This window comes from Hyaena hyaena, unplaced genomic scaffold (genome assembly GCF_003009895.1).
Source record: "Hyaena hyaena isolate Hyena2069 unplaced genomic scaffold, ASM300989v1 scaffold_3, whole genome shotgun sequence".
In the NCBI taxonomy this organism is placed as follows: Eukaryota; Metazoa; Chordata; class Mammalia; order Carnivora; family Hyaenidae; genus Hyaena; species Hyaena hyaena.
In genome coordinates this window covers 9,550,828-9,563,092 of record NW_024080635.1, presented here as the reverse complement: position 1 = coordinate 9,563,092, position 12,265 = coordinate 9,550,828, and the positions used below count along the sequence as shown (strand labels likewise).

At 54.6% G+C, this 12,265-nt stretch overlaps 1 protein-coding gene across 3 annotated transcripts in view; it reads left to right on the top strand.

Moving 5' to 3' along the window:
- Nucleotides 1-12,265, top strand: part of EPHB2 (EPH receptor B2) — a 184,194-nt gene that overhangs the window by 58,927 nt on the left and 113,002 nt on the right. For all 3 annotated transcript variants that reach the window (XM_039233743.1, XM_039233734.1, XM_039233725.1), the window contains exons 2-3: nucleotides 2,365-2,429; nucleotides 5,418-6,102. In XM_039233743.1, coding sequence (XP_039089674.1) covers nucleotides 2,365-2,429; nucleotides 5,418-6,102 — 750 coding nt within the window. The remainder of the gene's footprint in view (nucleotides 1-2,364; nucleotides 2,430-5,417; nucleotides 6,103-12,265) is intronic.

Genomic DNA, 12,265 nt, shown 5'->3' with positions numbered 1-12,265 from the left:
TGCCCTCTCTGGGCCTGAGTTTCCACCCATACGACGAGGACGTCAGCTTGCAGCCCCTCCTCTGGGCCGTGGAATCCTCTGGTGCTTGGCCTCTGGGTCAGCCCAAGAATCCAGCCAAGGGGTGGGGCCACCTGCTTGGCAGGCGTGCCTCCCCCACCCGACCCCTTCCTAGTCCCAAGCAGAGTCTCCTCTCCCTTGTTCGGTGCGGCTCCCAGCAGCTGTTCTTCAGGCCCAGGCAGAGAGCCCGGCTTGGCGCGTCTCTGGCTGAGGCCGATGAGAGAAAACAGGTTAAAAGTTCAGCCCTTGTTCTCTCCAGGAAGAAAAATCTGTAGCATTCGGAGTGTGAAAAGGAACCCTTTTTTTCAGCTCCAAAGCAGCACAATAGAACTTCCCTCCAATTTGCCATCAAAAAAGATGCCCTTGGCACTGGACTCTACCGTCCCTGGCACCCTTCCTCTCCCCTCACCAGCCCCCAGTGCAAAGGGACATAGTGACCTCAAACGTAAGGCACAGGCGGTCACAGGGACACTGCTGCATCCTCTGTTGTCAGCTCGTGGGTCTGAGTGGGGTCACCTCTAGCTAACTGCTTCCTCCCATCCACACCACCCCTACCCTAGTTCAAGACCTTGTTACTCCCATTTCGACCTTCACAGTAGCCTGGGCACTGTACACCCCGCCCCAACTATCCTCACCCTAGTTCATCCAGGCCAGGTTATCCAACTAAGTCTCTAGAAGTTTATAGGGTTGGAGGCAGGAGATCTGCACCTCCCACTTGGCCCATGTGATTTTTAGGAAGTCTCTTCCCCTCTCTGTACCTCAGTTGCCCTATGTCCAAAATGAGGCAGTTGGGCTGGGCCAGAGATAGCATCTCAGATGGCGGATGTTAGCTTCCTGGCACACTGTGGTGAGAGGCATCGTGCACCCATAGAGTGTGGGGATTGATTAGTGATGTCTGCATGGGCATAGAAGTGGGGCATAGCAGCAAGCACACCTTACCCACTCCCGCACTGATTAGTGATGTCTGCATGGGCATAGAAGTGGGGCATAGCAGCAATCACACCTTACCCACTCCCGCACTGATTAGTGATGTCTGCATGGGCACAGAAGTGGGGCATAGCAGCAATCACACCTTACCCACTCCCGCACTGATTAGTGATGTCTGCATGGGCACAGAAGTGGGGCATAGCAGCAAACACACCTTACCCACTCCTGCAGAGCTAGGTGGTAAGGAAGGTCCAGCTGTGACTTCTAGTTCTCTGTGCCTTCTCTCTCATGGCTATTTGTATTCATGCCTCATCACCACTAGTAGACTGTGAACAACTCCATAGTGAGGCTTTGCTATTCACTGCTTTCCCTCCCAGGGTACCCACTGCCTGGCACATAAGGGGCATCAGGATGTATTTGTTGAATGAATGCTTGAAAGGGACCAATTTTAAATCTGTTCAGTGCATTGCAGTTCAGCTCAAAAAGTGAGTCGAATTCCTTGTGGCAGGGGAGGGGTATTAAGAAGGGGTCCTAAGCCTTATCTGGGGGGGGGAGGGTGGATAGGGCTCTTTCTGGCCCTGGGGGTCTCCTTTGTCATAGGCTATGTGGCTCCTTCCTTCCAGCTGCTGGAGAGAAGAGGGTGGGCAAGTGGGGCCCTGGCTGGTTTAGAAGCTGATTTGCATCTCCTGAATCCCCAGAGGGCAGGTGATAGACTAGACCCACATGGCACAGTGCTCACCCTCAACCCCTCTCCACTCCTCGGGCCCTATGCCCGGGAGCACAGTTGACCGAGGCCTCAGGGAGGGAGCCGCAGTGTGGGGACACTATAGGAGACACCAGGTGCCTGGAGAGGGGGGAGTGTGTCCCTGATTGGAAGTGTGGGCCAGAGAGCCAAGGTAGGGTAACTGATGGCGCTCAGCTGGGACAAAAGGGAGGCCTTTGTAAGGCCCACTTTTCAGGTTTTGAGAATTTGATGCAAGCTGAAAAGCAAATAGACTCCTAAGTTTTATATAAAGTTTCAACGGTCGCCTGATGGACTCTCGGAAGCCCACCCAGGAGACTCCAGGTTAAAACCCTAATCCACCAGTAAGGGAGGGAAGTGGCAGTGGCTAGGTTGGTGGGACATGATGGACTGAGAAAGGGCATGACCCTGAATAGAAGGGCTGGAACTGGTTTTTAAGGAGGTGGAGCCTGGAGGAGCAGCATCAGACGATTGGCTGGAGCATGGGAGTGGGTGGGATTATGGGGTGGGACAGCCAGATGATTGCTGCAATGGAAGTGGGTGGTGCTCTGTAGAGAAGGCCCTTGAGGGGCGGGGGCCTTGGGGTGATTGACAGCATTCAGTAGGTGGGCGGCAGTGACTCTTTGCTTTCCTCACAGAAACGCTGATGGACTCCACCACAGCCACGGCGGAGCTGGGCTGGATCGTGCATCCTCCATCAGGGGTGAGTCAGTGGTCCCCAAACCCTGCCCAGTCCCTCCAAAGACCTTGGGTTCTGCTGCAAGGCCTGGATGCCCCCTAAATCCCATCCCTTCCCCTCTTTCAGAGCCCAGGGCTGGCCTCTCACTGCCCCACCTTCTTGGTCCCCTACTATTTGGAATGCCGGTTACCATGACAACATGTTGGATGCTTTCAGCTTTTATCCCATAGCACCCTCAGGGCAAGGCTGAGAAGCAGGAACTCATACTGCCCCCATTTTACAGATGAGGAAAGTCATTTTCTGAGCACCCACTTATCATATACTATATCAAGGAAGCATGTTTACACATGTCATCTCCAATCATAAGGGGAGGAAACTGAGGCTCAGAGAGTTGTAGCCGTCTGCCAGGGATGTTACACCTAGCTAGAGATGGGGCTCAGGTTTGTATCCAGGGCTGTGACCTAGTCTTTTGGGTACCCATAACACAAGGCTCTCCCAAAGAACTCTCTTACCACTTCCATGGGTCCCCTACTTTCCTGGGGCCTGTGGTTTGAGCCCATGTAGGCTGTGAGTCCCCCAAGGGCAAGACCAGGCACAATCTGAGGTTCCTCTTTCTTCCCGTGCCAACCACCCAGCGCTCACGTACAAGCTGTGGGCTCACACGTGCCTAAAATTCTGTTCCAGATCTGCCACTCACCAGTTGTATGATTTGGGTCCAGTTCCTTAACCTGTCTGAGCGTTAGTTTCCCCATCTGTAAAATGATGGTCGTGTCCTTTGCATGGGGTTGTTGTGAGGTTTTCCTGCACTGTGTCTAGCATAGCACCCGGCACAGGCAGGGCTCCCGGCGATAAGAAGCCATCGTAGTGCCACCATCGTCATTGTCCTCTCCATCGGTTCTCATTACCACTCCCTCCTCATCCCCCTGGGCCCCCACAGCCCATCCCTCCCTCCCCACCATCCCAGCTCCTCCACTGGGACTCGGCTGCTCCCCCAAGGAGTTTCATCCCCCCACCCCCACCCCAGGCCTGTGTTCTCAATAGGCAGGGCCCTAGGGTCAGGCCTCTTTCTGTGGCTCTTTCTTGTCACCAATTTTCCATCTGCGAAGGCGGCTGGGCCCACAGCCCCACCCTATCAGTAATGAGGCCAGGCTGGGCTGTGGGGCCCCCGGACGCAATTATTTGGGGTGTTTAGGCTGCAGGGCCTCCGCATGTTAATTAGAGAGAGGGGAGAAAGGCAGAGTGCTCTAATTAAGTGCTCTAATTAAGTTCTGAAGAAGAGCAGTGGTTGTAACAAGGGGCTGACTTTGTCACATGGTGCCACCGAAAAAAAAAAAAGCAACGTAGGGAGCTTCAGAGCCACCGTTGACGTAGAGGCTGGGCCGGCCAACTCCGGCTCAGCCTTCCCCATGGGCACCAGCCCTTCACAGCATCGCCCTTCCCCAGGCTGCCAGCCACCATAGTGCCCCACACAGATTCGGCCCAGATATCCAAGGGAAGCCAGTGGACAAAGAACACCCACTTGAGGGTGACGCCCCTACCACCACCTGCCTCCCCCTCCTCCACACGCTGGGGAAATAGAGGCCCAGCAAGGGCAAGTGACTTGTCCAAGGCCATGCATCAAGTTAGCAGAGCAGGGACAGAACCCGGGACTCCTGGGTCACTTGTGGGTCCTTGTGTTTCGAGGCTGAGTGTGCAAGTGCAGGAGTGGGTCTAGGTCTGTGTGGCTTGGGTCCCATGGCCTCACTTCCCTGGCTTCTACTCCCTCATTTGTAAGATGGAATAATAATATGCACCATGTGAGACAATAATGTCAAAGACACAAGGTCCTCTTACGGCACCCACCCCAGGCCGGCGTGGGTGGGAGCGTGTGTTCTGCTGTTGGGGCTCTTCTGGGCCCACCCCAGGTAAAGGCAGCCCAGTGCCAAAAGAGGGGGTGCATAGCCACCCTCAGTAAGCTTTCAGCCCCACTGGGGAGACCGGGCCCAGAGGGCCAAGAGTGACCGGGCCCTTGCCCAGGCCAGGCCAGTTGTCCCCAAAGACCCAAGGGAGAGCCAGCGAATGCAGACACTTCAGCCAGAGAGAGCCTGCTGCGAGAGGTTCCAGAAGGACGGAGAAGACAGAGGATGCTCAAGGAGGGCACAAAAGTGTGAACAAAGGCTCAGTATGTGAAGGTTGGCCTGGGAGGGTCTGTGAGGAGACAGTGTGGGCCCCGCACCCTCATCCCTAGCTTTCCTTGACCCCGCCCAGCCACACCCAGCAGTGGGGCTCGGGAGCTCTCAGCTGGGCGTGCAGGAGCCTGGCTGGGGCCTGGGGAGGGTGCTGAAGCACCTGCCACAGGCCAGCAGGGAGCAAGTCTCCCTCCAGGTACCATCTTAACTACTTAAGGCCCCAGAACAGACTGCCTGTCTTCCCCATCCTGGGGGGTGAGAGCCCTTCTTCCGTCAGACTGGGAATCCCCTGGGCCAAGGACTGTGTCTCCCAGATCGGAATTGGAGCTCCCAGGAGGCAGAAGTTCTGTCTCCCGCCTCAGACTAGTACTCCCCAGACACAAAGCTGTGTCTGCTGTCAGCAGAGGGAATTCCCTCAGGAGGGGGCCTCTCCCTGATTTTCCTTCCAGGTGGGAGCTTCCCAGGAGCAGGGGCCATGTCTCCTTTATTGCCCTGGACTGAGGGTCACATCTCCCATATTAATCAGGGAAAAACCAAGAGCAGTATGTGTGCCCTTCCCATCAGACTGGCATGCCTCCCCTCACAGTCTGGGGAATTCCTTGGAGCCAAGGCCATGTCTCTGCCTCAGCTTGGGAGTTCTCTGATGGCACGAATCACGTCTCCATCATCAGACTAGAAGATGCCTGAGGTAGAGTCTGTGCGTCCCCCATTAGACCAGGAGACCCCCTAGTTACACCCAGCAGACGGAAGGATTCCCTGAAGCAGGCTCTGTGTCTTGCCCGTAGACAGGTGATCCCTGGGGCTGAGCCCCACCTCCCCCACCTGACCAGTGTTTCACCCACAGTGGGAAGAGGTGAGCGGCTACGATGAGAACATGAACACGATCCGCACGTACCAGGTGTGCAATGTGTTTGAGTCGAGCCAGAACAACTGGCTACGGACCAAGTTCATCCGGCGCCGTGGCGCCCACCGCATCCACGTGGAGATGAAGTTCTCCGTGCGTGACTGCAGCAGCATCCCCAGCGTGCCCGGCTCCTGCAAGGAGACCTTCAACCTCTATTACTACGAGGCCGACTTCGACTCGGCCACCAAGACCTTCCCCAACTGGATGGAGAACCCATGGGTGAAGGTGGACACCATTGCGGCCGACGAGAGCTTCTCCCAGGTGGACCTGGGTGGCCGGGTCATGAAAATCAACACCGAGGTGCGGAGCTTCGGGCCGGTGTCCCGCAGCGGCTTCTACCTGGCCTTCCAGGACTACGGTGGCTGCATGTCCCTTATCGCCGTGCGTGTCTTCTACCGAAAGTGCCCCCGCATCATCCAGAACGGTGCCGTCTTCCAGGAGACGCTGTCGGGGGCGGAGAGCACATCGCTGGTGGCTGCCCGGGGCAGCTGCATCGCCAATGCTGAGGAGGTGGACGTGCCCATCAAGCTCTACTGTAATGGGGACGGCGAGTGGCTGGTACCCATCGGACGCTGCATGTGCAAAGCCGGATTCGAGGCTGTGGAGAATGGCACGGTCTGCAGAGGTAAGGACCGCCGCAGTGGGGCAGGTGCCGCCCGCAAGCGTGTGGAGTTGGTATTGGCCGTGGACTTTGGCCTGTCTCGGGCTGGTGAGGGCAGCAGCCTGGGGCACTCTTTGGCCAGGTTTCCAAATCTGCAGCCACTGTGCAGCATCTTAGAGGGAAACATTTGAAGAAAGCTGCTTCTTGAGTGACAAGAGCTTGCCAGGTGCTTTTAGTTGGTACGAGGATTAACATTTCTCATTTTAATTATGACATGACTATCAACCATGGGAAGTGGTGCTGTGTGTCTTCATCTGCAAAAGTGATGTGGCTTCGTGTTTAAGAAATAAGTCATAGTAAATAACATTCATAAGTTCACACTTACTGGACTTGGGCTGAATTGGTCAGTATAAGCCAGGCTAGCTGGAAGTGACCAAACAGTAGAGGTTTATTTCTTGTCCAGTGCTATGTGTCCATTGTGGGTCAGCTCCGGGATTCCTCCCTCTGGGAGCCGAGTGGAGGGAGAAGCCGCCATTTGCAATGTTGGGGTCATGAGGACAGAGAGGCTGCATGAGCTGGACTGTGTGCTGGCGTTCTGCCTTCCGTGGCTCGCACACTCCTCTCTACACTTCAGTGGCCAAGGCAAGTTACATGCTTACTCCCTACTCTAGGAGGTGGCCCCCTGACCTACTTTTACTTTGGGCTCAGCACTTTATAGGTCTAACTCATGTAATCCTCACAAGAGCCCAGTGAGAGAGAAAGTGCCATTTTATAGGAAGAAATTGAGACCTTGAGACTCAGAGAGTGAGTGAGGGAGCCAGGAGTCTTCCACAGGCAGTGTGATTCCAAGCCCGCCCTTAGCCACCATGCCCCTTCGGTGAACTTAAGGAAATGTCGTAAGGAAGGTGACTGTGGCGAAGAATCATGGAGGTGGTTTGCAAACCTAAGAAGTTTGTAAGAGGTAATGCACAGTGGTAGATGGCTATGAAGGTGGACAGACCTGCGTTCGGACACCAGCCCTGCCTGTCATTAGCTGTCTGTCCTAAGCTGAGTATGAAACCCTCTTTCATAGGGTACCTCTGAAGATTCAACAAGTCAAGACTGTAAAGCATCTATAATGGCTTGTAGTATACAGTAGAAGCTTAATAAATGTTAACTAAATGAGACAGAATGTATGCAAAGCCCGGCCTGGTGCAGGTACTCTGCAGTGTGAGTTGTGATGGTGATTTACAGCCCCATTTGTGCCACTTCCTCTTGCCTTTTCCACTGGAATCAGATCCTGGGGTCCCCCATGTGCCAAGCAAAGAGTCCGGACCCGACTCCAGGGTCCCTGCAGCACTGGTGAAAGCGTGGCCTTGAGGTAGCTATAGTCACCCTCCCTGTTATAAGATGCCATCACATCCACTGTCCCTGTTCCTACCCTCCGTGCTCTGAAGCAGCATTTTAAAGGTGTCTGGAAAGGCATGTGGGGTGCACGAGACAAGAGCAGGGGCCTGTGGGGAAGCTGCCGCCGTGTTCTCGAGAGATGGTGGCCATCTGGAGTGGGCATCCGCCGTGCGGGGGAGGAGCAGCGCCAGAATGCAGGGGTGTGAGCAGGGTGAGCGAGAGGGATGGCATGTGCAGACAGGTGGGAAAGGAGGAAACCGTGAAGTCCGGCTTGCAGGGACATGATGGTCCTGGAAAAGAACCAAGGACTTCGGGAGAAAAAGCTAGGTCTGGGGGAAGATAACAGATCTGGTTTTCTGTACTTGAGCGTGAAAGTGCACAGCCTCGGGAGGTGGGGAGCCGTGGGGGCACAGGGCAGAATCAGCCACTCCTTGCTCATTGTTTATTCACTCATCAAACCTCGCCCGCGCCTGCTCTGTGTCAGACCTTGAGCGTCGGGTAAGACAGATGAGCGCGGCTGTGGCCCTGCTGTCTAGGAGCTCACAGTCTGGCAGGAGACACAGACTGTACCTGGACAAGGAAGGGAATGCCTTTGACTTGCTTTGATTGGAACCGCTTGGGCTGCAGTGGGCACAGAAAGAGAAGGAGGGCTTCACAGAGGAGGCGACATTGGGGCTGAGTCTTGGTAGAGGCATATGTTGACTGGGTGGCCCGGGCCTTCTGGAGGATGGGTCTACAAGGATCTGGGGACATGAAGTGTCACACCCCAGTAGGGAGACTGGTACAGTGTCTGGCGGGTCTGTGGCTGGGATTCGGGGAGGAATGGAGGAAGAACTGTCCCTGGAAGGTGCCCAGATGAAGAGGTGCACTAGTTACCCGTTGTTGCACAACAAGTCACCCCAGAACATGGCAGCTGAAAACAAAAGCATTTGTAATCTCAGATTCTGGGGGTCGGGGATCCAGGTATGGCTTAGGGGGCTTCCTCTGGTTCAAGGTTTCTCCTGGAGCTGCAGGCAGGCTCTGGGCTGGGGGGCCACAGTATCATCTGATAGCCTCGCTAGGGAGGGCTGCTTCCACATTCACCCACATGGTTGACTGTGGGCTTTGGTCCCTCGCCACAGGGATGCACGTGGGCAGTGGCTGCCCCCAGAGCGACGGACCCGAGAGAGTTCGAGAGCACCCACAACAGAAAACACGGTCTTTTTATGACCTCATCTCAGAAGTGACGTCTCATCGCTTCTGCCACATTCTCTTTGTTAAAAGCCAGCCACCCAGTTCAGCCCACACTCCAGGGGAGGGAGTTATGTGGGGTGGGAGTGCCAGGAGATGGGGTCGCTGAGGCCACCAGAGAGGCTACCTGGAGCAGGCAGGTTCTCTAAGTCCAAGCCTCTCTGTGCAAGTAGGCCCTGGGCCCCTCCGACCCAGCTCCCCGGACCTACGGCCGGCCTGCCTGCCCCAGGCCCAGCCTGGCCCAGCCATTGGGTGTGAATTGACGCCAGCCGGGGTGTGATTAATGAGCCCAGGAAGCCAGAAGGACACCAGCTGACGCTGTGGCCTGTGTTGCAGCCACCCAGATGTGGGGCTGCTCCAGCCCAAGTCCCAGAGGCACTGATCCCACTAGGGACGTGTAGGAATGGTGGCTAAAGCTCACATCTGAGTGGTTGGCAACGTGCTTTCTTGGTCTCCAATTCAGGGATTCTCGGCCTTGACTCTGCCTCAGAATCCACTGGGAAGTTTGTTACAATGCAGATTCCTGGGTCTGGTGCAAACCTCTACCCCAGGTCTGATTCTGTGGCTCTGAAGGGCCAAGGATCAGCATTTTTACTTTATTTATTATTTATTTTTTATTTGGGAGAAGGAGAGAGTACAAGCAGAGGAGAGGGGCAGAGGGAGAGAGAAGGAGAATCTTAAGCAGGGTCCGCACTCAACACAGAGCCTGATGCAGGGCTCAATCCCACGACCCTGGGACCATGACTTGAGCCCAGATCAAGAGTCAGACACAACCAGCTGAGTCATCCAGGCGCCCCAAGTATCAGCATTTTTAAACAAGCAGCCCTCATGTTTCTGTAACAGCACCGTTAGCTCAAACCCATGGGTAACATACCCTTGTTCAGACAAGCCGGACTTCAAGTCAGATCGATGAGCACAGACCCAGCCCCAGGAGCATCCACCCTCAGGGATGGAAGGGGCCGTCAGCAGAATCTCCGGGAAAGATTCATTTAATATTGAAGCATAACTTGATAGGAAAAAAATCCATTGCTTTGTTAATACAGTTGGAGAAGATAAGGCCGGATAGAGTCTCCTTGCAGATAACAAGTAGGTGAGTCCTCATGGGAGTGGCAGCTACCCCGTTGCAGGGCGGGGGGGTGGGGGGTGGGGGGCAGTGGTAGCTAATGAAAGGTTAGGAGCTCCCAGTGCACTAAGCATTTCACAAAACCGCAGGCCAAACCGACTCAATCTGACCAGCCTCCTCTAGTGCCTACTGTGTGCAGGGCATAGTAGGGAAGGGTGGGGCCCGGAGGGGCTTGCTTCAACAAGCACATATGAGGGGCCACCTGGGTGGCTTAGTTGGTTGAGCGTCCGACTTCAGCTCAGGTCATGATCTCACAGTTTGTGGGTTCTAGCCCCGCGTCGGGCTCTGTGCTGACACCTAGCTCAGAGCCTGGAGCCTATCTTAAGATTCTGTGTGTGTGTGTCTCTCTCTCTGACTCTCCCCTGCTCACGCTGTCCTCCCCTTCTCAAAAATAAATAAAACATTTTAAAAAATCTTTTTAATAAAAATATTTTAAAAACCAAGCATGTATGAAGTACCCTCTGTGTGCCATTTAGCCCTCCAGCAAATACAGAGATTCAACTTGCCATGGTCCAACTTATAATTTTTCAGCTTCACAGTGGTGCTCTAGTGAGATATATTCAGCCAAAACAGTACTCCAAATTTTGAATTTTCATCCTTTTCTGGGCTGGTGATAGTTGGTTTGCGACTCTCTCCTGATGCTGGGCCTCCAGCCATGTGATCGTGAGGGTAAAAAGTGATACATGAACAACCATTCTGTACCCGAGCAACCATTTCTTTCCTGCTTTCAGTACAGTGTTCGAAAAGTTGCGTGAGATATAACAGGTTAGAGGGTGTTCCTCAGCTGAGCACATATAAGGTAAGTGGGGTAAGCAATGTTGTGCGGTAGGTTGGGTGTATTAAATGAGTTTTCCACTTGCAAGATTTTCGACTTACAGTGAGTTTATCAGGATGTAACCCCATCTTCAGTTGGGGCGGACCTGTATGTATTTCGAGTACCATCTATGAGCCAAGCACATACCGACGCTAGGGAACACAGAAGTGAATGAGTTTTTAGTCTGAGTGGGTGGATGGGAGAAGATGGAGGGGAAAAGTTAGTGAGCAAATAAATAAAATCGTTATAGGCTGTGATGAATGAAATGGGCAGAAAGCTGCAGCAGTAGAGATCAAAGAAGACTTTCTTTATGCTTTAGCCAGGTGGGCCAGGGGAGGCTTCTTGGAAGAGGTGTCACTTGAGCTGACGGGGCCCACCCTGGGGAGGCTGGAGGAGAGCACCTGAGACACAGGGTTTGGCTCACTGGCTCCTGAGCAGGGGACTCAGACACATGGAGAATAAGGCCGAGTATGGCCTTTCCAGAAATGAGGTGCAGCCAATCAAAGCACTTTGAGACTATGAGAAAGAAAGCATCTTTTCTGAAGAAGGCTTCAGGGAGGAGGTGACATTTGAATTGGGCCCTGAAGAGTGAGTACGATTTGGACGGGTGAAGGGAAGGAGATAATTGTAGGTCAGGGAACCCACTGCATGAATACAGACCCCGAGGTATGTTGGTATAGGTGTGTTTGGTGGGTGCCCTGTGCCCTACTTGGTGCTTGTGCTAGGGTGTGACTTCTCCCTATTCGTTCCTCTGTGCACTTTTTATTGGGTGCCTGATCAGGACCTGCACTGGCCATACAGCTGCCAGCTGAGGTACCCCGGGGACTTCCTCCAGAAGAACTCTGCCCCCTCCTCCTACCCAAGCCCCCAGTCTCCTCAGCATCATGGTCCCCCCTGGGGCTTGTCACCAGCAGGTCTGCTGGCACTGGCGGGGGGAGCTGGGGGGAGAGCGGGACAGGAGGGTGGCCCTAGAATTCCTTCTCTGCAGCGGCTCCTTCCTCAAGCTCCCAAGTCAGTTTTCTTGACTCTTTCCAGATGTTCATGGGCTTGACTGTGAATGTGCTCCTGCCTCAGTTTCTCCAAGTTTGTCTCTGTATCCCAGTTTCTCTTGGTCTCTCTTTCCCTACCTCAGCTCCTACTTGCCTGAGCCTATCAGATCCCCCAGCCTAACCGCTGGTGGGGACCCTGCCCTCCTCTCTCCCAACAGCAGACCCGATTTGTAAGGGATCAGAGGCAGTTCCACAGTGATCGTGATTGCCGTGTACTGTCAGGGTGGAATGGGATTTTTAATATTTGGCTTGGACAAGGAGAGGGGCTTTGAGCCAGCGGGGAGGGGAGTGGGAGTGGGGCCGGTTGCATGTTCATGTTGATCCTCTGGCTCCAGCCTAGACTCCCAGTTCCCAGCTGCTGGGCTTCTCCCAGCCTCTCCCTCTCCTCCACCCTGCCCTGCTTGGCGGCTCCCAGCCTTGCCACCCACCCACCCCACCCCCACCTTCCCAGCCTGCTGCCTCTCCTTGACCTTGGCCTTGGAGACCTGGTTTCAAACCCCAGCTCCGCCTGACTATGTGCCTGACCTTGGGCAAGCAACTGACCCTCTCCCAGCCTTTGTTTTCTCATCTGCAAAACAGGATAAA